Source organism: Euprymna scolopes, chromosome 10, assembly GCF_053919585.1.
Source record: "Euprymna scolopes isolate OS-2025 chromosome 10, ASM5391958v1, whole genome shotgun sequence".
Taxonomy (NCBI): domain Eukaryota; kingdom Metazoa; phylum Mollusca; class Cephalopoda; order Sepiida; family Sepiolidae; genus Euprymna; species Euprymna scolopes.
In genome coordinates this window covers 95995401-96017414 of record NC_136491.1, presented here as the reverse complement: position 1 = coordinate 96017414, position 22014 = coordinate 95995401, and the positions used below count along the sequence as shown (strand labels likewise).

At 36.5% G+C, this 22014-nt stretch overlaps 1 protein-coding gene across 5 annotated transcripts in view; it reads left to right on the top strand.

Annotated features, from left to right (window-relative positions):
* LOC145286152 (uncharacterized) overlaps positions 1-22014 on the top strand; it is a 484368-nt gene that overhangs the window by 140559 nt on the left and 321795 nt on the right. For all 5 annotated transcript variants that reach the window (XM_080134898.1, XM_080134897.1, XM_080134896.1 and 2 more), the window contains one exon: positions 5147-5305. In XM_080134898.1, coding sequence (XP_079991024.1) covers positions 5147-5305 — 159 coding nt within the window. The remainder of the gene's footprint in view (positions 1-5146; positions 5306-22014) is intronic.

The window sequence follows — 22014 nt, the reverse complement described above, 5'->3', positions numbered from 1 at the left end:
GTGATAGGGTTAGTCAGGAACTTGCTAAGCAGGACCTTCTACGCGAGACTAGCAAGCATTATGAAGGCCAAGTAGTTAGAGCTAGGCTTAGAAAGATAAGCAACAAAGCAGTCAATTCTGATGCAGACGTGCATCATGAGGTTTCTAGGTGTGGCTCGGACAAATACATTGCGGAAGTCAGACATCCGGATGGACGCACCCTGGAATTGACTCGGGAGATCTGCAAGGGGTTTCAAGAACATTTCGAGGAGCGTTTTATGCAACAGCCCGATCTTCCAGTCCTTGAGTTTAGTTACTATTTGGCCGACTCTCCCTGCCTCGAAGTGGCTAGAGTGGCTAGTTGTGAAGGCCAGGTGACGGAGCAGGAGGTCTTTACTGCGCTGAAGCAGGTCAGCTGTGACAGATTGCCGGGACTCGATGGTCTGCCATACAAATTGTATTTGAGGTTGTCGCCCATGTTTCTGCCTCTTCTGACGGATGTGTTCAACCATTTGCTCAGGGATCCATCCCTGGGCAAGTCACCAAGGGAGTGATCACATTGCTGAAGAAGGGTGATGGGCATGGAGGCGAAAAGTTAGACAACTACAGGACCATAACTCTGCTTAACACAGAGTTGAAGATTTTGGCCAAGGTCCTGTCGAATTGGCTGCAGGTTGTTATTGGCGAGTCGGTTGAACCGGAACAGAACTACGCTGTGAAGGGGAGATTGATTCAGAATAACTTGTACCTGATCCGCACAATCTTATAGGGGGAATAGATGATGACATGGAAGATCAGTCCAAAGCTTTTGATAGGGTCGACCATCGCTTCCTAGCATCTGTCTTGGAGGCTGCCGGTTTTAAACTGGACTTCTGCAAGTGGATCTCCGTTTTCCCCAATGAATGATGGAAAACTCTTTTCTTCTAACGTTCATTACAAGAAGAATAATGGTAATGCAAGAATAATCAGTGATAAAACGTCTCTTAGAATCACTAAATGGATATTTCTACTGAAAGTAAACGTTTGGCAATGTGCCTTTTTATTATATTTGGTTCTTCACTAATTGGTTATGGACAAACTGTGCTGAATAAAATGTACAACATTATTTTAGGATAATCTTATGCCATTAATAAATAGTATTTCTTGCAATTTCTTTTTCTTTTCCTCTCTCATGATTTTTTTTTACATATGGGAATCAGCATCCTTATAAATTGTTTTAGATTGCATATAGTGAACAGCCAATTATCGCTTAGAATTAAAAAAAACTTATTGCTTTTTCATCCCAAAACAATGCACAGTGCCACTTTGATGTAGGGAGCTGCTATTTGGGACATAATTTGCAGTGATACTGTGTAGGGAGTTCAGTAGCAAGATGTTTGTTTACATTACATTCGAATTTCTGCATACGAGTACAGTCAGGGAAGCAAGGACCCAGATGGGTTGCAAAACTATTTATTTTCTATTTCTTTTGCAAATGGAAATGTCTGCGAATGGTAAATTGTTCCTCTTTTTATTGAACTTCAGAGACAACTCATTCAGTTAAACCGATTTGGTGCCAGGAATGTTTTCATGATTTGCTGATTGTGTAAAATGAATTATTTGTATAAACCTGACATGTGCTGTATCTGGCCAGATTTACTGAATGGAATTGATATGTTTAGCCTTTGCTGTGTTGCAAATTTAAAATAGAAAAGCATTGGTGTCTGGTATTAGTGGGGATGTAATAGCATTATTTATTCGTTTCCCAAAGAATGGTGCTGAATTGGAAAAGTCTGAGTCCCACGACAATGTTCGCTATACACAGGCCTGAACGCTTCCTTCTTAGAACTGCTCGCCTATGGAACACTGTGCTTCTAGTTTGGTTCTCGAACGATTACAATATTCTTGCCTTAAAGTCTAATGTAAACAAGTTTGGAAAAGTCTGACAATGTTCACTCTACAAGAGGCTAGAGAGCCCTCACCAACTGTCAGCACTGGGAACTTCATCTCATCCCACATATCACAGCAAGCCTTGCGCTCAAGAGTCTGCGTGCACCCAGTGTCTATGAGCTCGAAGCACTCACGCCTGTTAATGTGCATGCTCACTGCCAGTAGCACCTTGTTTACCAGTGATTCGGGGAGAAAACTGGTGCTATAGCTTATTCCCCTTATCAATTTCCTGGACAACTTCTCGCTATGTGGCTCAACTTCTTGTACCGGTAGCAATGCATGCATCTTCGTATCCCTAGGTCAGGTGCGTCCTTCACACCACTTCGGCAGTCTCTGGAAAAATGGTTTGGCCCACTACATTTATAACACTTCGTATCTTCTGTTAGCGGTACGGGTGCTTCCGCGGCCGCTGAAACCGGCTCCGCATTGTCTTTTAGAATAGTCCAAGCTCTGGCCAGCAACTCGTCCAGCCTCAGCTCACTGAGCCATGACGATGCTCACAGCAGTCAGCTGGCATTGTCTGGGAGTCTAGCCAGAAAGGCACATCCTAATATTTGGTTGCTAACTCCACCGAACAGCGCAGGTACACATCCACTGTCTCATTTGGCCCAAGCCGCTTTTCGGTGAACTGCCTCCAGACGATGAAGGGGTCCGTAGTAAAAGCTGCATACAGTGCCTGTCTAACCTCCTCCAGTCCAGGTTCATCTCCGAGCTGCTGATAGATGGTGTACGCTTCTTTGGTGAGCCTCAGCAGGATGACTAGTGCTGGATCCTTTATTTGACATAGCCTGCAGACACGCTCGGCCTTTTCCTACCACTCGACTACAGAGGAGCCGGTGGGGGAGCCATCAAACTCTGAAATCAGTTTTCAGTCTAACCTGTCCATAACGTAACAAAAACGCCGAAATAGCTTGAATCGGAAAAGTCTGAGTCACACGGCAATGTTCGCTCTACACAGGTGCAAAGCTCCTGCATTATGGGACCGTTTAAATTCCCATTCATTACATAATGGCAGAGAAATGTGCCTTGTAAACAATTTATCTTTTGAAAAAGTGACATTAGGGATATGTTTAAGCTTTATGATTCAAGAGGAAATATGGGAGTTATCATATTGCAAATACCACAACTTGATGAAATTCAAAACATGTATTCTCGGCAATTATATGTGTGTGTGTGTGTGTGCACATGCGCATGGATGTGTGTATGTGTGTGTGTGTGTGTGTGTGTGTGTGTGTGTGTGTGTGTGTGTGTGTGGATGGGTGTATAAAGACGAATGTAAAAAGCAGATAGCCCATAATACAATCGTTAACTGATTTGGTTAGATTTTTAATAGTTCGTTTTTATTATCAAACGATTTCCTCAGCCTTCCTGCTGTGAGTGAAAATAATTTTTAGGATTCAAAGTGTGCAAAGATTTAAAGTCTGAAATCACTAGAACTGAGTTTGTCTTCAAGACTCACATTACGCATCCATTGTATCATTCTCATCTCATTTCTCTCCATTCTCACAATCACACTAGCACCTGCTTCATCCTGTGCTACAATGCCATCACCTTGGTAACAAAACGTTTCAGCAACCTCCATAGCTTCGCCATCCATGCATGCTTTCTCCACATCTGAGTTCTCATCCGTCCTCATTGCTTTACACGTCTTGTGCACAAACTAGTTATCCTCTCTCAGCTAGTAATTCCACAGAATTTCTTGTACACCAAAATTCTTATAGATATCACAAACTAAAACAAACCCAAACCAAATTGAATTGTAGTTTGATAGCTAAAAGATAATTTCTTGAACACAATTATTTTGTTTTGTGGCAGAAATACACTTTATCATATTCAGTGTAATGGTTGTGTTATATGCTCGTATGTATTGGATGCCTGTTAGAAATTTGCTTCCAAACAAACCTCAAGACAAAGCATGAAGCCATTTAACGTAAGGAACTAACAAGAACGAAGGCTGATTACTGCAAAGACAGGAGATGCCTATTGACCTTAATCTTGAAAAGACCAAGGCTGTACGTAGAAGGAAAACAGTGAGCAGCAAGAGAGTTCCATAGCTTTGCAGTCCTTGAATTACAATGAGATATTAAAACAGTAAATTGATGGAGACCACTAGATCAACGAGCCAAACGAGTTGGAACAAATGAAGCAGGGCATAAATCAGACAATTCTGAGGAATACATGCCATAATAGTATCAGTAGAAAAGATTGAGACTAGCAACATCACGTCTTTGAGAGAGAGGTTGCAGTGAAGAAGGAAGTGTGGGGCCAATCATATTACAGATATGTTTCTGCAATTTTTAAAAACCTTCAAATTAAATAAAGGTTCATCAGCCCAAATATGACATCTTCCTCTGAGGTTATTAGAACCAATCCTGACTTCAAGACTCGTCGTATTATACATCCATTGTATCATTCTTATTTAATTTTTCTCCATGTAATGCATGTACTCAACTCTTACTGTCGCAAACTCCCTGGCCAGGTTTCACTTTCATACATTCTCGTATTCATTTATGTGTGTGCCTATATACCAATAAAACATTTGAATGGATGCACCGAATTGAAAAATTCTTTTTTTCCCTGAAAGGTTTGAGTCTCTAGATTGTCCTTATCTATATATGGTTCATAACGAACAATGCTGAGTCACACAAAAAGCCCGAAATAAGGGTTTTGGGGGCTGTTTCGTGCAATTGTCGAAAAAGTTACCAGCCCATGTCAACGGAATTTTGCACTATCTGTATACAGTTGTGGTAACATCTTTCGGTATACGGACAGGACTTGTGGTGCAATGGATAATGCGTCTGACTACGGCTCAGAAAATTCCAGGTTCGAATCCTGGTAAGTTCGTAATAATTTTAACCATCATTTTATCCAACGTTTACTCATTATCCTTACCCTTAGTTAGAGTATTTTTGTTTTTTTAGTGATTTTGTTTTGTGCATGTGGGAATTTCCCATATTCCAACTCTACAGGGTAAGCATTGATGGTAAGACGATGTTGAGTGTACTTGATGTTGAGTGTACTCGATTTTGTGTTTGACTCAGTGTTGTGTGTGCTGACATGGCACAGCTGCTAGTTACTAATGTGTTGATTGTATAGCGATGAAGAAACGGCTGTTATTTTAGGATTTAAAACTAATTTACTTGATACAATATTTTTGCCTGAAACTGTTTTGATTTGTGAAGTGTTTTATATGCTTTTTAAATACAAGTAACTTACAGTTTAAATCCATATTTTGCAGACAATTATAAAAAAGGTTTTTCACCTTGATATTGGAGAGACTCCATCTCAGAAGAAAGAAGCATTAATCAAACAAAAACAAACAAAAGAGAAAAAAACAGTAATAGAAGAAAAAGAAGAAGAAGAAGAAGAATATCAAGGAGTACCAGGAAAAGAATTTGTAAGTTCCACAAAATGACTCGTTCGTATTATTTGAGCTACTCAAACTACTGTTTTTATCTTGAGTGCTATTCATGCAACATTTCAGCCCATGTAACCTCCGACCTTCATCAAGTATATCTTGCCAAACTTGTGAACCTGTGACATAGTGGTTAAAGTGTTTGGTAAAATTCAGTTGTAAGTTACACTCTTCTGGAAGGTTGAAGATTTAGTTGTCAGTGCAGGTGACATTAAAAATACAATTGCAAATTACTTGGGCTTCTACCCAGTCATGGCTGACGGAATAAGAGCAAGCTATCCTATGGATTAAATAAAAAGTTCCATTTGCAATTCTGTGCAGATTCCTGAGTTTGATAAAAAGATTTCTGAATTTGACAAAATACACCTGAAGAAGGTTAGAGATTACATCGACCAAAACATTATGTAAATAGCACTCATGATGAAAATGCTAGTCTGAGTAACCAAAATACTAAAAATTATTAATCCTCATCTCAAAAGTTACATAGTTTTTGGACACCTACCATGTTTAACAGTTAATAGTTGGAGTGGCCTGGTAGTGTATTCATTGACTGCTTATTTTGCTTCACTTTTTAAAACTATGCTGTTCATTTTTATCCAAAATATTATTTTTTGTTCCAATCAAAGGTAAATTAATCTATATGAACGAATACAAAGTTACATATCTCTTTTTTAGATAGTGGCCATTTGTACATAATTCCTACACGGACAAAGTATTTTCTGGATGTACCAGCTACAATAGTGCCATGCATGCCAGTTCTTGATGAGATATTGGTTGTGAAGGGACTAGTATTAAAAGGCACATAAATAGTGATCCCAAACTCTTTAAGAAAAGAGACCCTACAAAAGACCCATACTACACATCTAGGGATAGAAAAATGCATTACAAGGGCGAAGTTATATATTGTCTCAATATAAACGATCAAATAAAAAATATGCTAAGCACATCCACATATTGTTTAAACCATAAAATCCAACAACCATCAGAATTGTTAATACACAACGAAATACCTGTAACAGCATGGACGAAAGTTGCAACAGATATTTTTTTTTATCTTTATCAACAAGGCATATGTGGTAATCATAGACTATGCAACCAGATATTTAGACAACTGTATGTCACGCATAGTGATTAACAAAATAAAATCGCTTTCGCAAAATTTGGTATTCCATAAATAGTGATCAGTGACAACGGACCAGATTACAGATCATTAGAATTTAAACAATTTGCTAAGGAATGGGAATTCAAGCATAATACAACAAGTTCAAATTTCCCACAAACAAATGGACTGGTAGAAAGAAACAACTAGGATCCATTTTTAGCAATGTTAGCGTTAAGAACTACTCCATTAAAAGATAAATCGCCCAACAGTTAATGAAAAGAAATCTTAGAAGAAATTTTCCTAACATATTGCACAACAAAAAGGCATGAAACAGACAAAAAATTTAATGAATTACCAAGTCTAAAAAAAAACGACACTGTTTGTATATGTTTCCATGGAAAATGGGACCAGAAAGGAAAGGTAGTCAAAAAATTGGAGAAACCTCGTTCGTATTTAATAAGAACAGAACAAGGAAGATATTTAAGATACAATCGACGTTATCTTCTAAAAACAAAGAAAATCTTTCTCAAGTCATCACAACTACACAAGTTGATTATAAAAATATATTTGATGGAGAAAATAGTCAAAGACAGAAACACACACTAAACAGAACATTAATCGCACAAAGGGAGGAAGAACAATCAGACTTCCAGCTAGATATATTATGCAATGAGCAAAGACATTTAATAAATGAAAAAAAAGGTTTTTATTTATTTTTTTTTGCAAAAAATTGGAGATGTTAGATATACATGAGTTACTTCCCTTTAACCGTGATATCTCATACTATTCCTCATACTGCAATGTCCCACCACGTAAGAGACAATAGACGTCGGTTGACTACTATATTTGAATTCAATAAATATTTTGTAGTGTTCACACGTGTCCGTTGTTTATCATACTAATCTGCTACTAACCTAATATAAAAAACGACATTATGGTTGTTAAGAGATATTTTAAAACTGCCACATTAGCTCGAGACAGCCTTGTAGCTGTTTGCCAGACGGATCCTCTTCTCTGATGCAATTATTGTCCCACGACATGCTCCATTGCTCCATATGCCTTACTGACAGCATTGCAAAATTGTATCCTCATGTCACCAGTTTCCCCACTTGTAGCTATGCCTCAATCTTGTGAAGGTCCCCCAAATGCACTCGGGCTTAAGTTCACTGCCGATATCATCAAGAGGGACAGACAACTGATTTTTATCTTTTGGGAAAACGTCAGTTCATATACTGTTGAACTCCTTATACTGGATGAGCTGAAAGTCACATTGTGGGAAACCATTCTAAAGACCTGCTTGCCCATCAGATCCATCAATAATCTACCTGCAGCCGTAAGAACAAAATTCCATCCTCAGCTTCAAGTCTCTCAGAAATGATGAGTTTCTGCTTATTCACCATATCTCAATATAGACAGGCTGCTGAAAAGAAGGTGGACTCTCTCTACCATGCTAGAAAGCTACTTATGACTGAGAGTATCCAGTACCTCTACAAGACCTCCATTCGCCCATGTATGGCGTATTGTTGCCAGATTTAGGCTGGTGGATCTGCTACTAGTCTCTCCCTCTTACACAGGGCCCAAAACAAAGTTGTCAACCTAATAGGTTCCACATTATCAGCTAGGCTACAACTGCTTTCCTATCGACGAAATGTTGCATTCCTCTGCCTTTCTTACAAGTACTTTAAAGGTAAATGCTTTGATTAACTACAAGCCCTAGTACCATTTCGACGTAAATACTCCTGAAAAACCCGACAAGCAGCAAAATTCCACCTCTACACGGTAGAAATCCACTGATGTAAGAAAGCCTTTTACTCTAAGAGGTTTTTCCCTAGGACTGCTAGACTTTGGAATTCCCTTCCGGTTCTTGTTTCCTCGATTGTACTGACATGCAGAAGTTCAAGTGTAATGTAAACAGACATCTTGCTCCTCAGCTCCCCATATAGTACCCCTATAAATTATGTCCGAGATAGTAGTCCCTTACATTAAAGTGGCCCTGTGCCTTGTTTGGGGTGAAAATGCAATAATAAAAAAATGTAACTCAACAATATCAATGGTAACTCTGTTGATAAAAAAGCTGGATGAGAGCTCCTCAAGTTAGATCTTTATCTTTTTTAAGCTCTTCCATGGATCATGGTTCCATGCAAGAGCGTAAAAAAGGCCAAATTTGGCCTCAAAAAGCTAATCTGGCAAGACTTACAAAGGCCAAATTTTCAAAACGTTGGAAGCCTCGATTGTTGTACATTTAGTTTAATAAAAACTGCTAAAAAAAAAATGATAAAAATAAAATTTTTTCGGTTTTATTTCAACCTTAGGGTCTAATAATGTGTTTTATATAAAATAAATAATTTTTATAAATTTTTATCTGTGAAATAATTTACGCCGCTGAAATGCACATTAGCCTTTTTATTTACTGGCAATGTTTATTTTTGGACAAAGAAAATATAATCGATACTTACTTATGAGAAGAAGAAGAAGAAGAAAACAACAACAACAACAGCAGCAGCAACAACAGCAGCAGCAGCAGCAGCAGCAACGACGACGACAACAACAACGACAGCAGCAACAACAACAACAACAACAACACGTTCCGGACGGAAATAATACTATTTAGAAAGCCATTCTTAACATGGGGAGCGGAGGACGTTTTGTAACTTTTCTGTGATTTCACCTAAAAATCTAATAAACAAACGATACCGTAAAAATTGAATTTAATTTAAAAGTCTTATCCGAAACAATAGCAGCAGCAGTTCGTATTCTGCATGAGTACCATATAACGAAACAAGTGTTGTTGTTGTTGTTATTAATATTATTATTTTCTTGTAAAAAAAAAAAGGAGACAGACCAAATAAGGGAGATAAATCGTAAATCAAGGGGAGTTTTTTTTTTCATTAGATGGTTAGATGAAAGTACAGAATAGTTACAAAACTCCCTTCCTTTCCCATGTTAAGAATGGCTTTCTAAATAACGTTATTATTTTAACGCGGTACAATAAATGCATAAGTGCCAATTGAGTTATACAAAAAACAGCAAAAATTTTTTTGTTTTATCATTTTTTTTAATGTAATTAGTTTTTATGTTCCTGTTTTTAAATTAATTTCTTAAAAATTATTGTTCGAGATTATATAAAAATTATGTTACGCCGAAAGTTTCACATCCATGCGAGCAAGGAAATTATTCAAATCGTGCATATAAGAATTATGCGAAATCTGTAATTAAAAAAAAAAAGTAGAAATATTTTTGCTATTATAATTTTTTTTTGTGAAAATATTAAATAATGTGAGAAATTAATCTCGCAAACTCAATACTCCCCGGCAGAGCCAAAATAATTCCACAAATTACAAAGCCATACCTTTAAACTAAAAATTTATTCAGTTATAACAACAAAGAAAAGTTATTGGTTCTGGTACAGTCCTTGCAAAACGGTGGGCCAGTTTTGCCTCCTAAATAGGGAGCCAGTAGTTAACTCCTTCTGTTGGAGTGGTAGTACGATTTTCCTTCGAAAAGATCCATGATAATTCATGATGTTCTTGGCAAGAGTCCTGGTGCTTTTTATCAGGCATAAATCGAGTCCCTTGGGACGCTAATTGAATTGAGAAAAGTTCAAACATTTAGGTGATATAATCATGATAAAAATGTTCAAATGATGCCATCCTCTAATTGGGATATCTTCGGCACAAATAAAGGTGTCTCTGCTTGTAGAGATCTCAAGTCCTTTTTCACCAAACATTTACGTGATATAATGTGAAGAAATTGTTGCGGCTAAATTCTCGATAAGGCATTCTTCTCGGAGCCGACCTTTGGTGAGTCTTTCTTGCCGGGTGTTTATCATAGACTGAAAACAAAATGGATGTTTAAAAAAAGGCGCCAAGTAATTATTTTGGCCCATACAAATAAACCAATCACAGGCGTCTACTAGAAGCGTGCGTAGGCGGCTTAAAACAATGAAACATGGCACGTAACTGGAATTTCTCACAATAAACAATACTTAATTCAATAATAATATTGGTAGTTTGAGAAATTCATTTTTCTTCGAGTTATATCGAATTCATTAATACGGATTTTAGGGGCTTTTTTCGTAATGTTCCTGTAAAATTAAATAATTTTAAAAAAATTGTTATACATAATTTACGATGCTTTATTTTCATAAAAAAAAAGCAAAAATAAATTCTTTCATTTTTTTTTACTATAGAAAACCATAACTTTAATAAAGGTATTTTTTGTTTAAACAAAATAACACGTTTCCACTAAATACCGAAAATTTCATTAAAATTGGTTAATTTCCTGATTTTTGGTGAATTTTTAAGTAAAGGGAGGAGTCAAAATGTTTATAGTAAAAACAGTATATTAATTAAATTAATTAAAATTGGAATATTTTCTAGTTGTTTTCGTAAATTTATATAAAATATTATTTTTTAAATTTATTTAAATAACAAACACTAAGCAAAAATTAAAAGTAATCTAAGATATGCTTTATAACATAAGTAATCTGAATTATGTCCCCTGTTTCGCAATCTTATATCTAAAAAATTGATCTGTCGCCTTTCTTTGTACAAGCACTATTAATTTTTTTCTTCTTTTTCTTTTACAAGAAATACCTTTTCACAAGAGAAGATATAGTTTATTTATATATATTTGAACCAGAGCGGTTAGTTTAGGGTGAAAAAAAAAACAAAAAACAAAAAAAACAAAACAAAAAAAAAAACAAAAAAAAAAACATTTTTTAAGTGGAGGGGAGGGAGGTATAGTTTAGGGTTAGGGAGACAAAAAAGGGCTACATTTTTTTCTTCTGGTGCTTATCCAAATGGTACTGGTACGTATAGTAATAAATAAATAAATAAATAAATAAATAAATAAATAAATAAATAAATAAAAGCTTCTATATTGTACTTGTCACGGAATGAAGTTTTTATATTTAAAAAAATCACAAAAATTGATCAAGTAATCAAAAAAATATATTTACGAATAACAAATTTGCCGTTTAAAAATTTTTTTTTGTTTTTACCGATAAGTGACAGACGAGGCTGTGTTTTACTAGAGAGCATAATAAGGGGAGATAAACATTAATTGTTTTAACAATCTCTATGTGCCTTATAGTTGTCTGCCCTTATAAAATATGATTTCTTAAATAAAAAAAACAAAAACAAAAAAAACAAAAAAAAAAAACAGAAAACAAAAACAAAAAACAACAAAAACAAAACTACTTAATCAAATGATGTGATTTAAAAATTTTTTCATCTTTCGGTCCGTGACTGGTACGTATATCATATAGACATTTCTATATTTTCTTTAATTCTAAATGCCGTCAAAAGTGCTAATCTGAATAAGCACCTTTTTTCTTCGGGAGACTGAATCGTGTCCTAATCAATTGTTTTAAGTAAATGAATTTTATGATTTACCCGATTTGCAAATATTATCTGCTGCAATCTGATTGGTTAAGATATTCATTTTCCAGTTGTTGTTTAAGCATTTAGTATCAGTACAAACTGTGCCAATACCGAATTATCTTACTTGAATACTGCTTGTCCGTATTCGTGACTGTGGGCCACCATTAATGAGATGTTTCTCCTGTAAAAGTTTTTAAGTTTAATTTGGACGGCTTCAAACCGATATAAATGATTTCACATTAAAATAATTTAATAATAATAAAAAAAATATTTAATGGCTTTCAGTAATGAAGTAAAATTTCAATTTTTACTTGATATTTTAATTAATTTTTTTTTTAATTCTCCACATTAAAATATCAAGTAAAAATTGAAATTTCACTTCATTTAGAAAAATATTCCAGAAAATTTTAATTATACAATTTTGCCTGAGAAATATATATTTTTTGAATTATCATAGTTTAGTGCAGAAGAGGGTGTACCGACAAATTTACCGTGTCGTTACTAATCAAGGCTATTAGTTTATCTAATTCGTTTTTCTTATTAATACACTGAATGCAGCAAAACTACATATTAGAAAAATGCTGCAAGGGAAATAACTCGAATAAAGGGCAGGAGTTATCTTTCTTAGATTTGAGACTTTTTGAAAACAAATCTATACTCCTATAATTTTTTTTCTATTTATTTAAAATAAAAAGAAATATAGCTTTGTTATATATGGTTCGTGGAATTGCATTTATCTGCAAAAGGTCTGGCTAATTTGCATATTCTTTTAAGCATTCATTTTAATTAATTCTCTATTAGTTTTTTCAGTTTTCTTATGGGATGATCATCTTTAGTTAACTATTACGTGTATGCATATATTCTACATGATTTGATTTATACTTGTGCAATATTTGCGTAAAAAGGTTATAATAAACACAAACCAATGTCTATGTATATTTATGTATGCGTATAAAAATTTTGCTTACCAAACTCTTCTGCCAGTTTTTGATCTACAGACATGAAACTTAGTACATATAGTATTCAAACTAATGCAACACTTTATATTTGGGTTTTAATCGGAGAAAAGCGGTGCAAAAGCGTAAAAATTTAAAAATGAAAATTTCCAGGTGAAGGTCGAACAACAGCATTACGAATATACATGCGTAACGTGGAGTAGTGGCTCTTCAGTTTTGGGTCGAGAATTTAGGGTGATTTCTACCAATATCACAGCATGATCAGCATTCCTGAGTCGGCTGTGGACATTCATTGGGGACTGTTGTCAAAAATAGATCTAGAAGTGAGGCATGTTGATCTTGCTGGTTTGGGAAACATGTCGGAAATGTAACTGTCTGTGATAGGACATGAGATATAGAGAGGCTATGTATTATACTACCAGCTGCGTTCGCGTAAGTAGAGAATCTAAGCCAGTTACTGCGGTGGATATTGAAGTCACCAAATACATGTACTTGTGCGCTAGTATCGAGGGAGAGTGCTATATCTATGCTGTCAGAGACTTTGTTTATTAGGGTACAGTCCTGGGTCAAGGGAGAGCGGTAGAGAAAATACAAGTAGCTAATGTTATGTTGTATCTTAAGTCTGAACCACGTAAAGGCCTGGTCGTCTGATTCTAGTTTTGTTTCTCTAGTCAGGGGGAAGGTGTTTTGAATATAGACTCCAAGCCTGTGCATATATCTGTCTGAGTCCTTACGGCAGAGTGGGAGTTCTATTACAGATAAAAAAGAATAATCTTTACAGGGGAATATTTTTCGTTGCACCAGCAAGGGAGATAATAAAATTTTAGCAAATCAATTCTTAAAAAGAGTTCAATTTACAATAAAAGAAGAATTACCATTTAAAATCGAAGCAAATCATTTCTTCGTTTGCATATTTTCAAACTAAACATTAATCAGAAGTGATTTTTCCAGGGCATTTATTGCCAAGCCCAAATATTAGATGACGTGATTCTCAAATGTTAGATTCCAATTGTGAGCACTTTGTCTTAGTCCATATAACGATTCATTCAGTTTCTACATGAAATTTTTATTTTTCATTTTAAATCCCTCTGGAGGGTAAATATAGATTTCACAGTCAATCAGAGCATTTAAATAAGCATTTTTTACATCCATTTGATGTATTTTTAAATTGCATTGAGCGGCAAATTGTAATAAAATTCTAATTGTCGTTAAATTTGTCTTGGTGAAAATGTGGCAAAATATTCCACTCCAGAAATTTGTGAAAAACCTTTTGCAACAAATCTTGCGATAAGTAGACATCTTGCCATCTCAAAAAGGGTTCGCCATGCCCTTTCAGCGGTGCCATTTTGAAAGGAGGAATACGACACAGATTTCTCGTGTCTAATACGATGGTTAATTAATAGAAGTTTAAAGTCTTTACTAGTAAATTCATAAATATTTCTTAGTGGCAAGGATAGTGTCGGATTTGTTTTTTAGAAAATAAACTATGATTAAACCGGAAAAATCATCAATAAAGTTCAAAACGTACCTTACATTATTTCTCCCCATCGGGCTGATCGGACCTGCCAAGTCACAATGCACAAGTAAGAGAATTTTCATGGCCTTTTTGCTTATATCTTTTGTCATTTTCCCCTGTGCACAAACATCACAATTTGGGAGATCGTCTGAAGGTATTATTTTCATGCCTTCGACTACATTTGATAATTTTTTAATATCAGCTGTATTGCAGTGTCCTAGAATTTTATGCCAGGTTTCCAAGTCATGACAGGCAGTTTTGGAGGGAACGATACTTTTTAAATAATAATTTTCTCCCTCTGACATGCGAGGGAACTGTACAAAAAAAAATCTATCGTTCTTTTTCCAACTGACATGTGAAGTACGTACCAAATAACTCCGAATGAGCAAAAAAAAAAAAAAAAAAAAATCTCCAATCAAAGAAATACGGGCTTTTTATATGCTCAAATTTGACATATACAAATTAAAAGACGGTTGAATTGTAGCATATGATACCTTTTCGTATCCTATTGGTTGGGTTTCGGACTTTGAGCATTGTTTCTGTGACTCTTGTCATACTCCTCCCTGACTCCCTGATCTCATGATCATACATGCTGCATTCCGGCAGTGGTTGTCTTTGTCGAGTGCTTTTCGCAATTGTGGGGCCTTTTCAGAACCGTGGGCTTCATCAGGGTAGCATGCATCTTCTACTCCTGCCTCATGACCATCTTCTGAGTCTATTTTATCATCAGGTATCAGACTTTCCGACCTGCCGTGCTTATTTCCGCCATACTGAAAACTGCGATGGCCCATAATCCGTGATAGTTAGGGAAAGGTAAGCACTGTAGTGTGTAATCTCCATTCCCAACTGTTGCGAATCACTTTCAGCTTTCCTTTCTCCCAGTGAACTGGCGCTGGATCTATAGATTATATATAATATAGATCTATAGATTATATATAATATAGATCTATAGATTATATATAATATAGATCTATAGATTCACATGCACGTTTGTTTTGCCAAGCTGACTGCTGCTTTTGTTGTTGCAAACTCTCCGGGCGAAATAAGCACTGTTTATGTGATTGGACATGATCTGGGCTGTGTTCAGTTCAGTGACATGCACTGCACCAATCAGTGGCTCGGGTCCTGCATCCTTCTTCATGGCATGGAACCATCATTGTGGTACACGCATCAATTGATCGGCCACGTTGTTAATTAACACAATCAATGTCACGTCTACTGAGAGCTCATATTCCATCACCAATTGTTTGAGAGTATTCAGTCGTTTTATAATGAGTATCTCACTGGCAGCCTTGGTATGAACTCGTGCTTTCCCACTGAAAGTTTCTGACACCCAGTCGTGTGCACATGCAGAGTTGGTCTTAATGTGCAACAACTTGGTCTACCACTAGAATGACTACTTAATTTTTCTCAACAGGACATCCAATTCAGCCAGATTAATATGCTGTGCATTGTTCTCAGGTCGCAGCCAACAAGCGTCCTCCACCACAGTTCCATCTCTTTCTAATGCCACTCCAGTTGCTAGCACACTGTCATCGACCTATACGTTAAGTTTCTGGCTGTCCATGCACCAATTTCCACAAGTTGGATCGTTCAGTCTCACCCACCTGTTCGCCAACCCATTTCACCATGGTTAACTTCCTGTAGGCTGTGAGCACACCATCCGTGAATGTGTCCTTTAATCAAGTCTCTATCTGCACAATATCCAGTTGGTCAATCTTGCTCATCTCTAAGTAGTGGGCCAATGCATCCCCCTCCAGATACAATGGCAACAGGCTTGCTACATCATCTATCTTTTGGAGTTAAGCGACCAACATTAACTTCTTCAGCCATACTACTACATCTCCCTCGCCAATAAATGGCTTCACCATGTCGCTGTTTAGTTGTATTTTCGCGGTGATAATGGCTGGAATAGCTTGAAGTGTTGAAATCAAAGTCCCTATTTCAACAAACAACAGTAACTTTGTTAGGATCGATGCTCTGGTGGTGCGGGATAAACCACTGGGATTTGATCCGTTGCTAGGGATCGATATGGTAAAAGCACTGGGAGGCATCACTGTTGGACCCACAGGTTCCGTCTGGACCAACGTCAAGAAAGTTTCCACGTGTGTGGCTATCTTCATGAGTGAACTGGACTTTACTGTTACATTTGACCATCAGAAGTAAGCATGGATAGCGAAATGGACATGGCCAGATAACCACCCACCTGAAGGACTGTGTAATGGAGTGCCAGAATATCAAGTGGCTATGGAGTGTCGACCAGAGTATGATCAAGAACTCCGGGCATGGATGGACAAGGGTTAGCTTGTGCCATACCAAGAAGACAGATTCGGACTTCCCAAGGGATTAATTCAATTGATGATCGTGATGCAGTGAAATAAAACAAAGTTGCAGCCAGTGATGGACTACTGTGAACTCAACAGCAAATGCAGATGTTTGCGCTGCCAAGATGCACTAGCGGCATCAAAAAGGGTTAAACATATCACTGCTTGACCTCTGGAGAGCGTATCTCCAAATACGAGTCCATGAGACACTGTGGCCATACTAGATGGTAGAGGTTGATTGAAATAGATACTGACACATTTAGAGTTTGGCTTAAATGTGGCTCCTCTCATAATGAAGGCTATTGTTAACAGGGTGCTATCACAGGAGGAAGCTGCAGACCACGCGATGTCGGCTTACATCAATGATATCTTTGTTAATAAAGACATTGTGCCCACCTCTCAAGTCCGGGAACATTTAGCCTGATTAAGACTAGAATGCAAGGACCTGAAACGACTTGGTGACGGCACACATGTGCTGGAACTGACAGTCTTAAGAGAGCATGATGTTCTACACTGGAAACGTCCTAATGAAGGAACGCAATCCCAGAAATTCCCAATATCATAATGCGATGGACTGTATTTTCCTTGTGTGGAAAGCTTATAGGGCACCTCCCAGTATGTGGTTTTAATTAAAGATATGCAGTGTCTTTAATAAGTTTCCAGACTTTTTTTTGTATGGGCATTTTTATTGATATGAAAATGAACATGAAACTCTAGTCCCCTTTGAAGTAATCTCCTTCAGCTGCAATGCACTTGTACCGTTCCAACAACGTCTGGAAGTCCTCTTGTGTGTGCATGTCAATGATTCTCGCCACAGCATCTTCTATCTCCTCAATTGTCTCATAACGACAGCCTCTAAGGTTATCCTTGAGTTTAGAGAATAAAAATCACAGGGAGCAAGGTCTGGACTATAGGGAGGGTGAGTAACTGTCTTCATGATTATCTTGATCAAATGTGACAAGGATGGAGTTGTGGACTGGTACATTGTCCTTGTGGAAATGCCACTGACCCAGTTTGAAGAGTGCTGGCCTTTTCTGATGGAATCTCTTCCTGAACACCCTTAAAACTTTAACATAGTATTCCTTGTTGACTGTCTGCCCAGTGAGAACTCAGTACATATATATGCCAGCACCGTCAAAATAAGGAATCGTCATGTCTCTTGGTGGATTTGCGCTGTCTCACCTTCTTGGGTCTGGGAGAGGCAGCATTCTTCCATTGGGAACTCTGTCTCTTGGTCTCTGGGTCATAGCAGTAGATCCAGAGCATCAAGAACTGTGGGATCTGAATTGATCAGCTCGATCATCTCCTTGCTGTCATGATGTCTTTTTTTTCTGATCTTCTCTGAGCATCTTTGGGACTGACTTTTTGCAAATCTTTTGCATCTACAGTTCCTCACAAATAAGTATATGTACAGTTCTCAACCTGACATCAAACCATACACTTATTGTCACTATAGACATACAATCGTCTTTATCCATGTAATTCTTTATTTGGCCAATCAACTCTGCTGTTCTGACTTTCTTACTCCTTCCACACCTTCATCATCCTTCACAGACTCCCTGCCTTCCTTGAATCTCTTGTATCACTCAAAAATTAATGCTTGATTCATACAAGATGGTTCAAAAGCTGTTTGAAGCATTCCATACATTTCTGTGGCATTTTTTCCAAGTTTAAAACAGAATTTTATTGCATATCATTCTTCTAAAGTGCCCTTATGTCCAGATTGCATTTTTGAAATTCACCAGCTATGACAATCAGGCTTTAGTAGGGTGTATTCCAGTTCCTGCTGTAGCTGTTCATTTGAATCTGAAATCATAAAAAATGGTCAGTCATCTCATAAGATGTATAGCAATAACATACTACATTTTCAAGAGTCTATGACAATTTTAAATGCCTGCATAAAAAAGCCTGGAAACTTATTTAAGGCACCTTGTATTTATTTACTTTGTTTTACTTCAGGCTAAACTTCAGCCAATATGGCCGCCAGCCTCCTTCTAGGTTGGTATTTATTATCTCATATTGGTCCCTCGATTTTTTGGAGAGGGACCTATGTTTTCAGTGGCGTCCATGCGTCCGTGCATCCATGCTTCTGTGTGTCCATTCGTCCGTATGTCCGGACTATTACCAGATAACTGTCCATTAGTTTTTCCTGAAATTTTCCCACAAATTGTATTTCATTAAATAGATGTGCACAGTAAAAAAATTTTATGAAAATTTCCGTTGCATTCCCAAGGGCTCAAAAGAGATAAAAAATGGCTCAAAATGACACTTTTTTGATAACTTTTGAGCCATCCATTAGATCTTTCTGAAACTTGGCCAAAATGTTCTTATTATAAATCCAGTATGGGTGACCCTGGCAAAATTCTAGTTCGCGTCCCCGGGGCCCTTTAGTACTAAAAATGCACCATTTTGTGGCTATTTTTTCATATTTCTCAACAAAAACTTGATATGTCTGACTATAAAGTGTTTTTTCATGGTAGTCAGCTGAAATATCCATGTTTTAAGGTCTGAAACTGCACAGTTTTCCATTTGCACTGGAATTCGGCGTCCCCAGGGGCTCAAAAGAGGTAAAAAATTCCCCAAAATGGACAAAAATGACACTTTTTGCCCCATAGCGTTTGATCCATCTATTAGATTTTCCTGAAACTTGGCCAAAATGTGGGGACCATTGTTCTTAATATTAATTCAGTATGGGTGACCCTGGCAAAATTCTGGTTCGCGTCCCTCTGGACTAAAAAAAACATGCCTTTTTGGAGCTTTTTTTTTCATATTACTAAAAAACTTGATATTTATGTCTATATAGTAGTTTTCCATGGTGTTGAATTCAAATATACATGTCTTAAGGCGTGAAACTGCACCGTTTATCCATTTTCCCTGGGATTCGGCATTCTTAAGAGCTCAAAAGGGGTCACAAATGCCTCAAAATTGCAAAAAATGACACTTTTTACCCCATAACTTTTGCCCCATGCATTAGATTTTTCTGAAACTTGGCAAAAATGTGAAGGCAATGTTGGCCCGTCATGCTTCTCACATTTATAATTTCTTCACTGTTTTTTGTGGTGTCATCTCATATGCAGCACAGAGAGGGACCACATCTGCGCGGCTTGTTTAAAAATGATTATTTTTTATTATATGTCTTATTATGTACTTACAGCCAAAGGATGAATCACGCTCCACATACAAAATCCAAACTGCAATGACTTTAAAAAAAAAGTGTCAAACCTGAAAAGCTATGAAAATCGATAGATTAAATTTTCTTGCGTTTGGTAACAATTACAATTTGCTATTTGTAATCCTTTTATATGCAACTAGATACTATTAGATATTTGTTTCTAGAGGATGCATATGTTTGCTACTGGTGTAAATAGTCATGTTCACTTTTTTAATACATCAGTTGATGTGCTTTAAATCTCTATATAAAGTTCGATATGTATATATGTTCAGGTATTTGTATGTCGTCCAAGAAATCTGGAGATTTTCCATATAAGATGTCTCCAGAAGATCCTTGGCATTACATGGAGGGAGAGAGTGCTGCACACAGAGGTATTGTGAAGGGCAGGAAACTGCAGCAAGGAGTCCATCATGATCCAATACCAACTCAAATGGCTGGGGCACATCATTCGAATGGCCATCCACAGACTACCACATGGAATCCTCTATAGTCTATTACTCCAAGGCTGACACAGTACCGGTGTGCAGAGGAAGTGCTTCAAAACCATATCAAGAGATAATTGAAGAGGTGTCGAATAGACCCCCCTCTTCACTAGAGGAACCTGCTTCCTGCCGGGATCTCTGGTGCTCCCTCTGTTCACAGGGAGTGGACTGCATTGAGAATCAGTGAATACAGGACCATATAGTGAAGCATGCAAGAGGCATGCTCGCCAGGCCATCCTTGCTCCACCATGCACCTCTTTCACATGCCCGATTTATGACCGTACCTGTGGGTCCAGGATTGGACTATTTAAACATCAGCAGACTCACAAGAAAAAGATCCTCATTAGTCTCATTTCTTATCCTATATTATTAATTTTGTATCTGTGTGTATATGCATTTATACATTCGTATATGTATATATGTGTATACGGACCATTATACATTAAATTATTAAACTATAACTTATGATTCGTTAATCTTTCTGCTCGTTTAAACTTCCCTTCCAATTTTAAATAAAAAAATTTGAATTATCATTTCTACATAATTATTTTTCTGTCTAGATCACATGACCTATATTTATCTGTTCTAAAAATAGATTGACTGCGTTTGTTTTCTGTCTGCTTTTTCTCCTCCCCTTCTTTTCTCTTCTCTCCACTAGTTCTATGTTTCTTTCTTTCCCCTTTTTGGCTTCTTCTTTTTCTTTCTTCCTCTTCACTTTTTTCTTTTCATTTTTTCCTTTCTTTTTCTTACCCCCTCTTTCTCAGTGTCAATCTTTTTTTGCTATTCCTTGAGTTTTCATTTCACCTTTTCCTTTGGCTGAAATTGTTTTGCTATGACTTACCTCCATTTTTCCCCCTTTTCTTTTATATTTTAAAAAATTGATTTTTATTTCTCCATGATCCGATATATTTTCCGGAAGCCTGAACTTACCTTAGACATTTGTAATTATGCTCCCTGTTCTTATGGATTCTCAATGGACTTTATTGTTTTTAACCTGTCCTGCATTTTATCTCTTTATTCAACGGAATTTACCAAATCCTTTTACAACTTTTTCCCTTAATTCTGCTTTCATAATCATTATGAAACTTTATAAACTTTCACAAACTCTTCAACAACTTTTTCATGCAAATATGATTCAATTCATCGTTGCAGTTTCTTTTAATGCACTAATATGCAAAATTTATTGTATATTTTGCAAATCTTTTTCCTCTGATGAGAAGAATTGCATTTTTTGAATCTTTGCAGAATGAGGTCTTTCCATTTAATCTTTACTCCTTAAAAATTCTGTATCCTTGATAGATTTTTAATGTTTTTTTGTTGAAAATTTGAATTAATTTTCAGTAAGATCTTTCTATTATATATATATATATATATATATATATATATATATATATATATATATATATATATATATATATATATATTATAAAGCTGAATGTGTGTGTGTGTGTGTGTGGTCACGAATAGGCTCCTATATGGTTGACTATTTTAAAAAACTGATTACATATAATGATAGAAGATGTATCGAGACACAGGAATGGGTATGTTTGATCTGGCAGAACAGTGGTTCATTAAAATTGTGGGGTCTGCGTTCATTCCTGGTCCACAAAGTATGGAAATAAAAAATTTATAAATTAAAAAAAAAAAAAAACTTTTACAAGTGTTTTTGATATAGATGTACATAAGAATACTTTTATAAGTATGTTTTAATTTAAATAGGGATGGTATAATAAAATTGTGGGGTCTGCGTTTGTG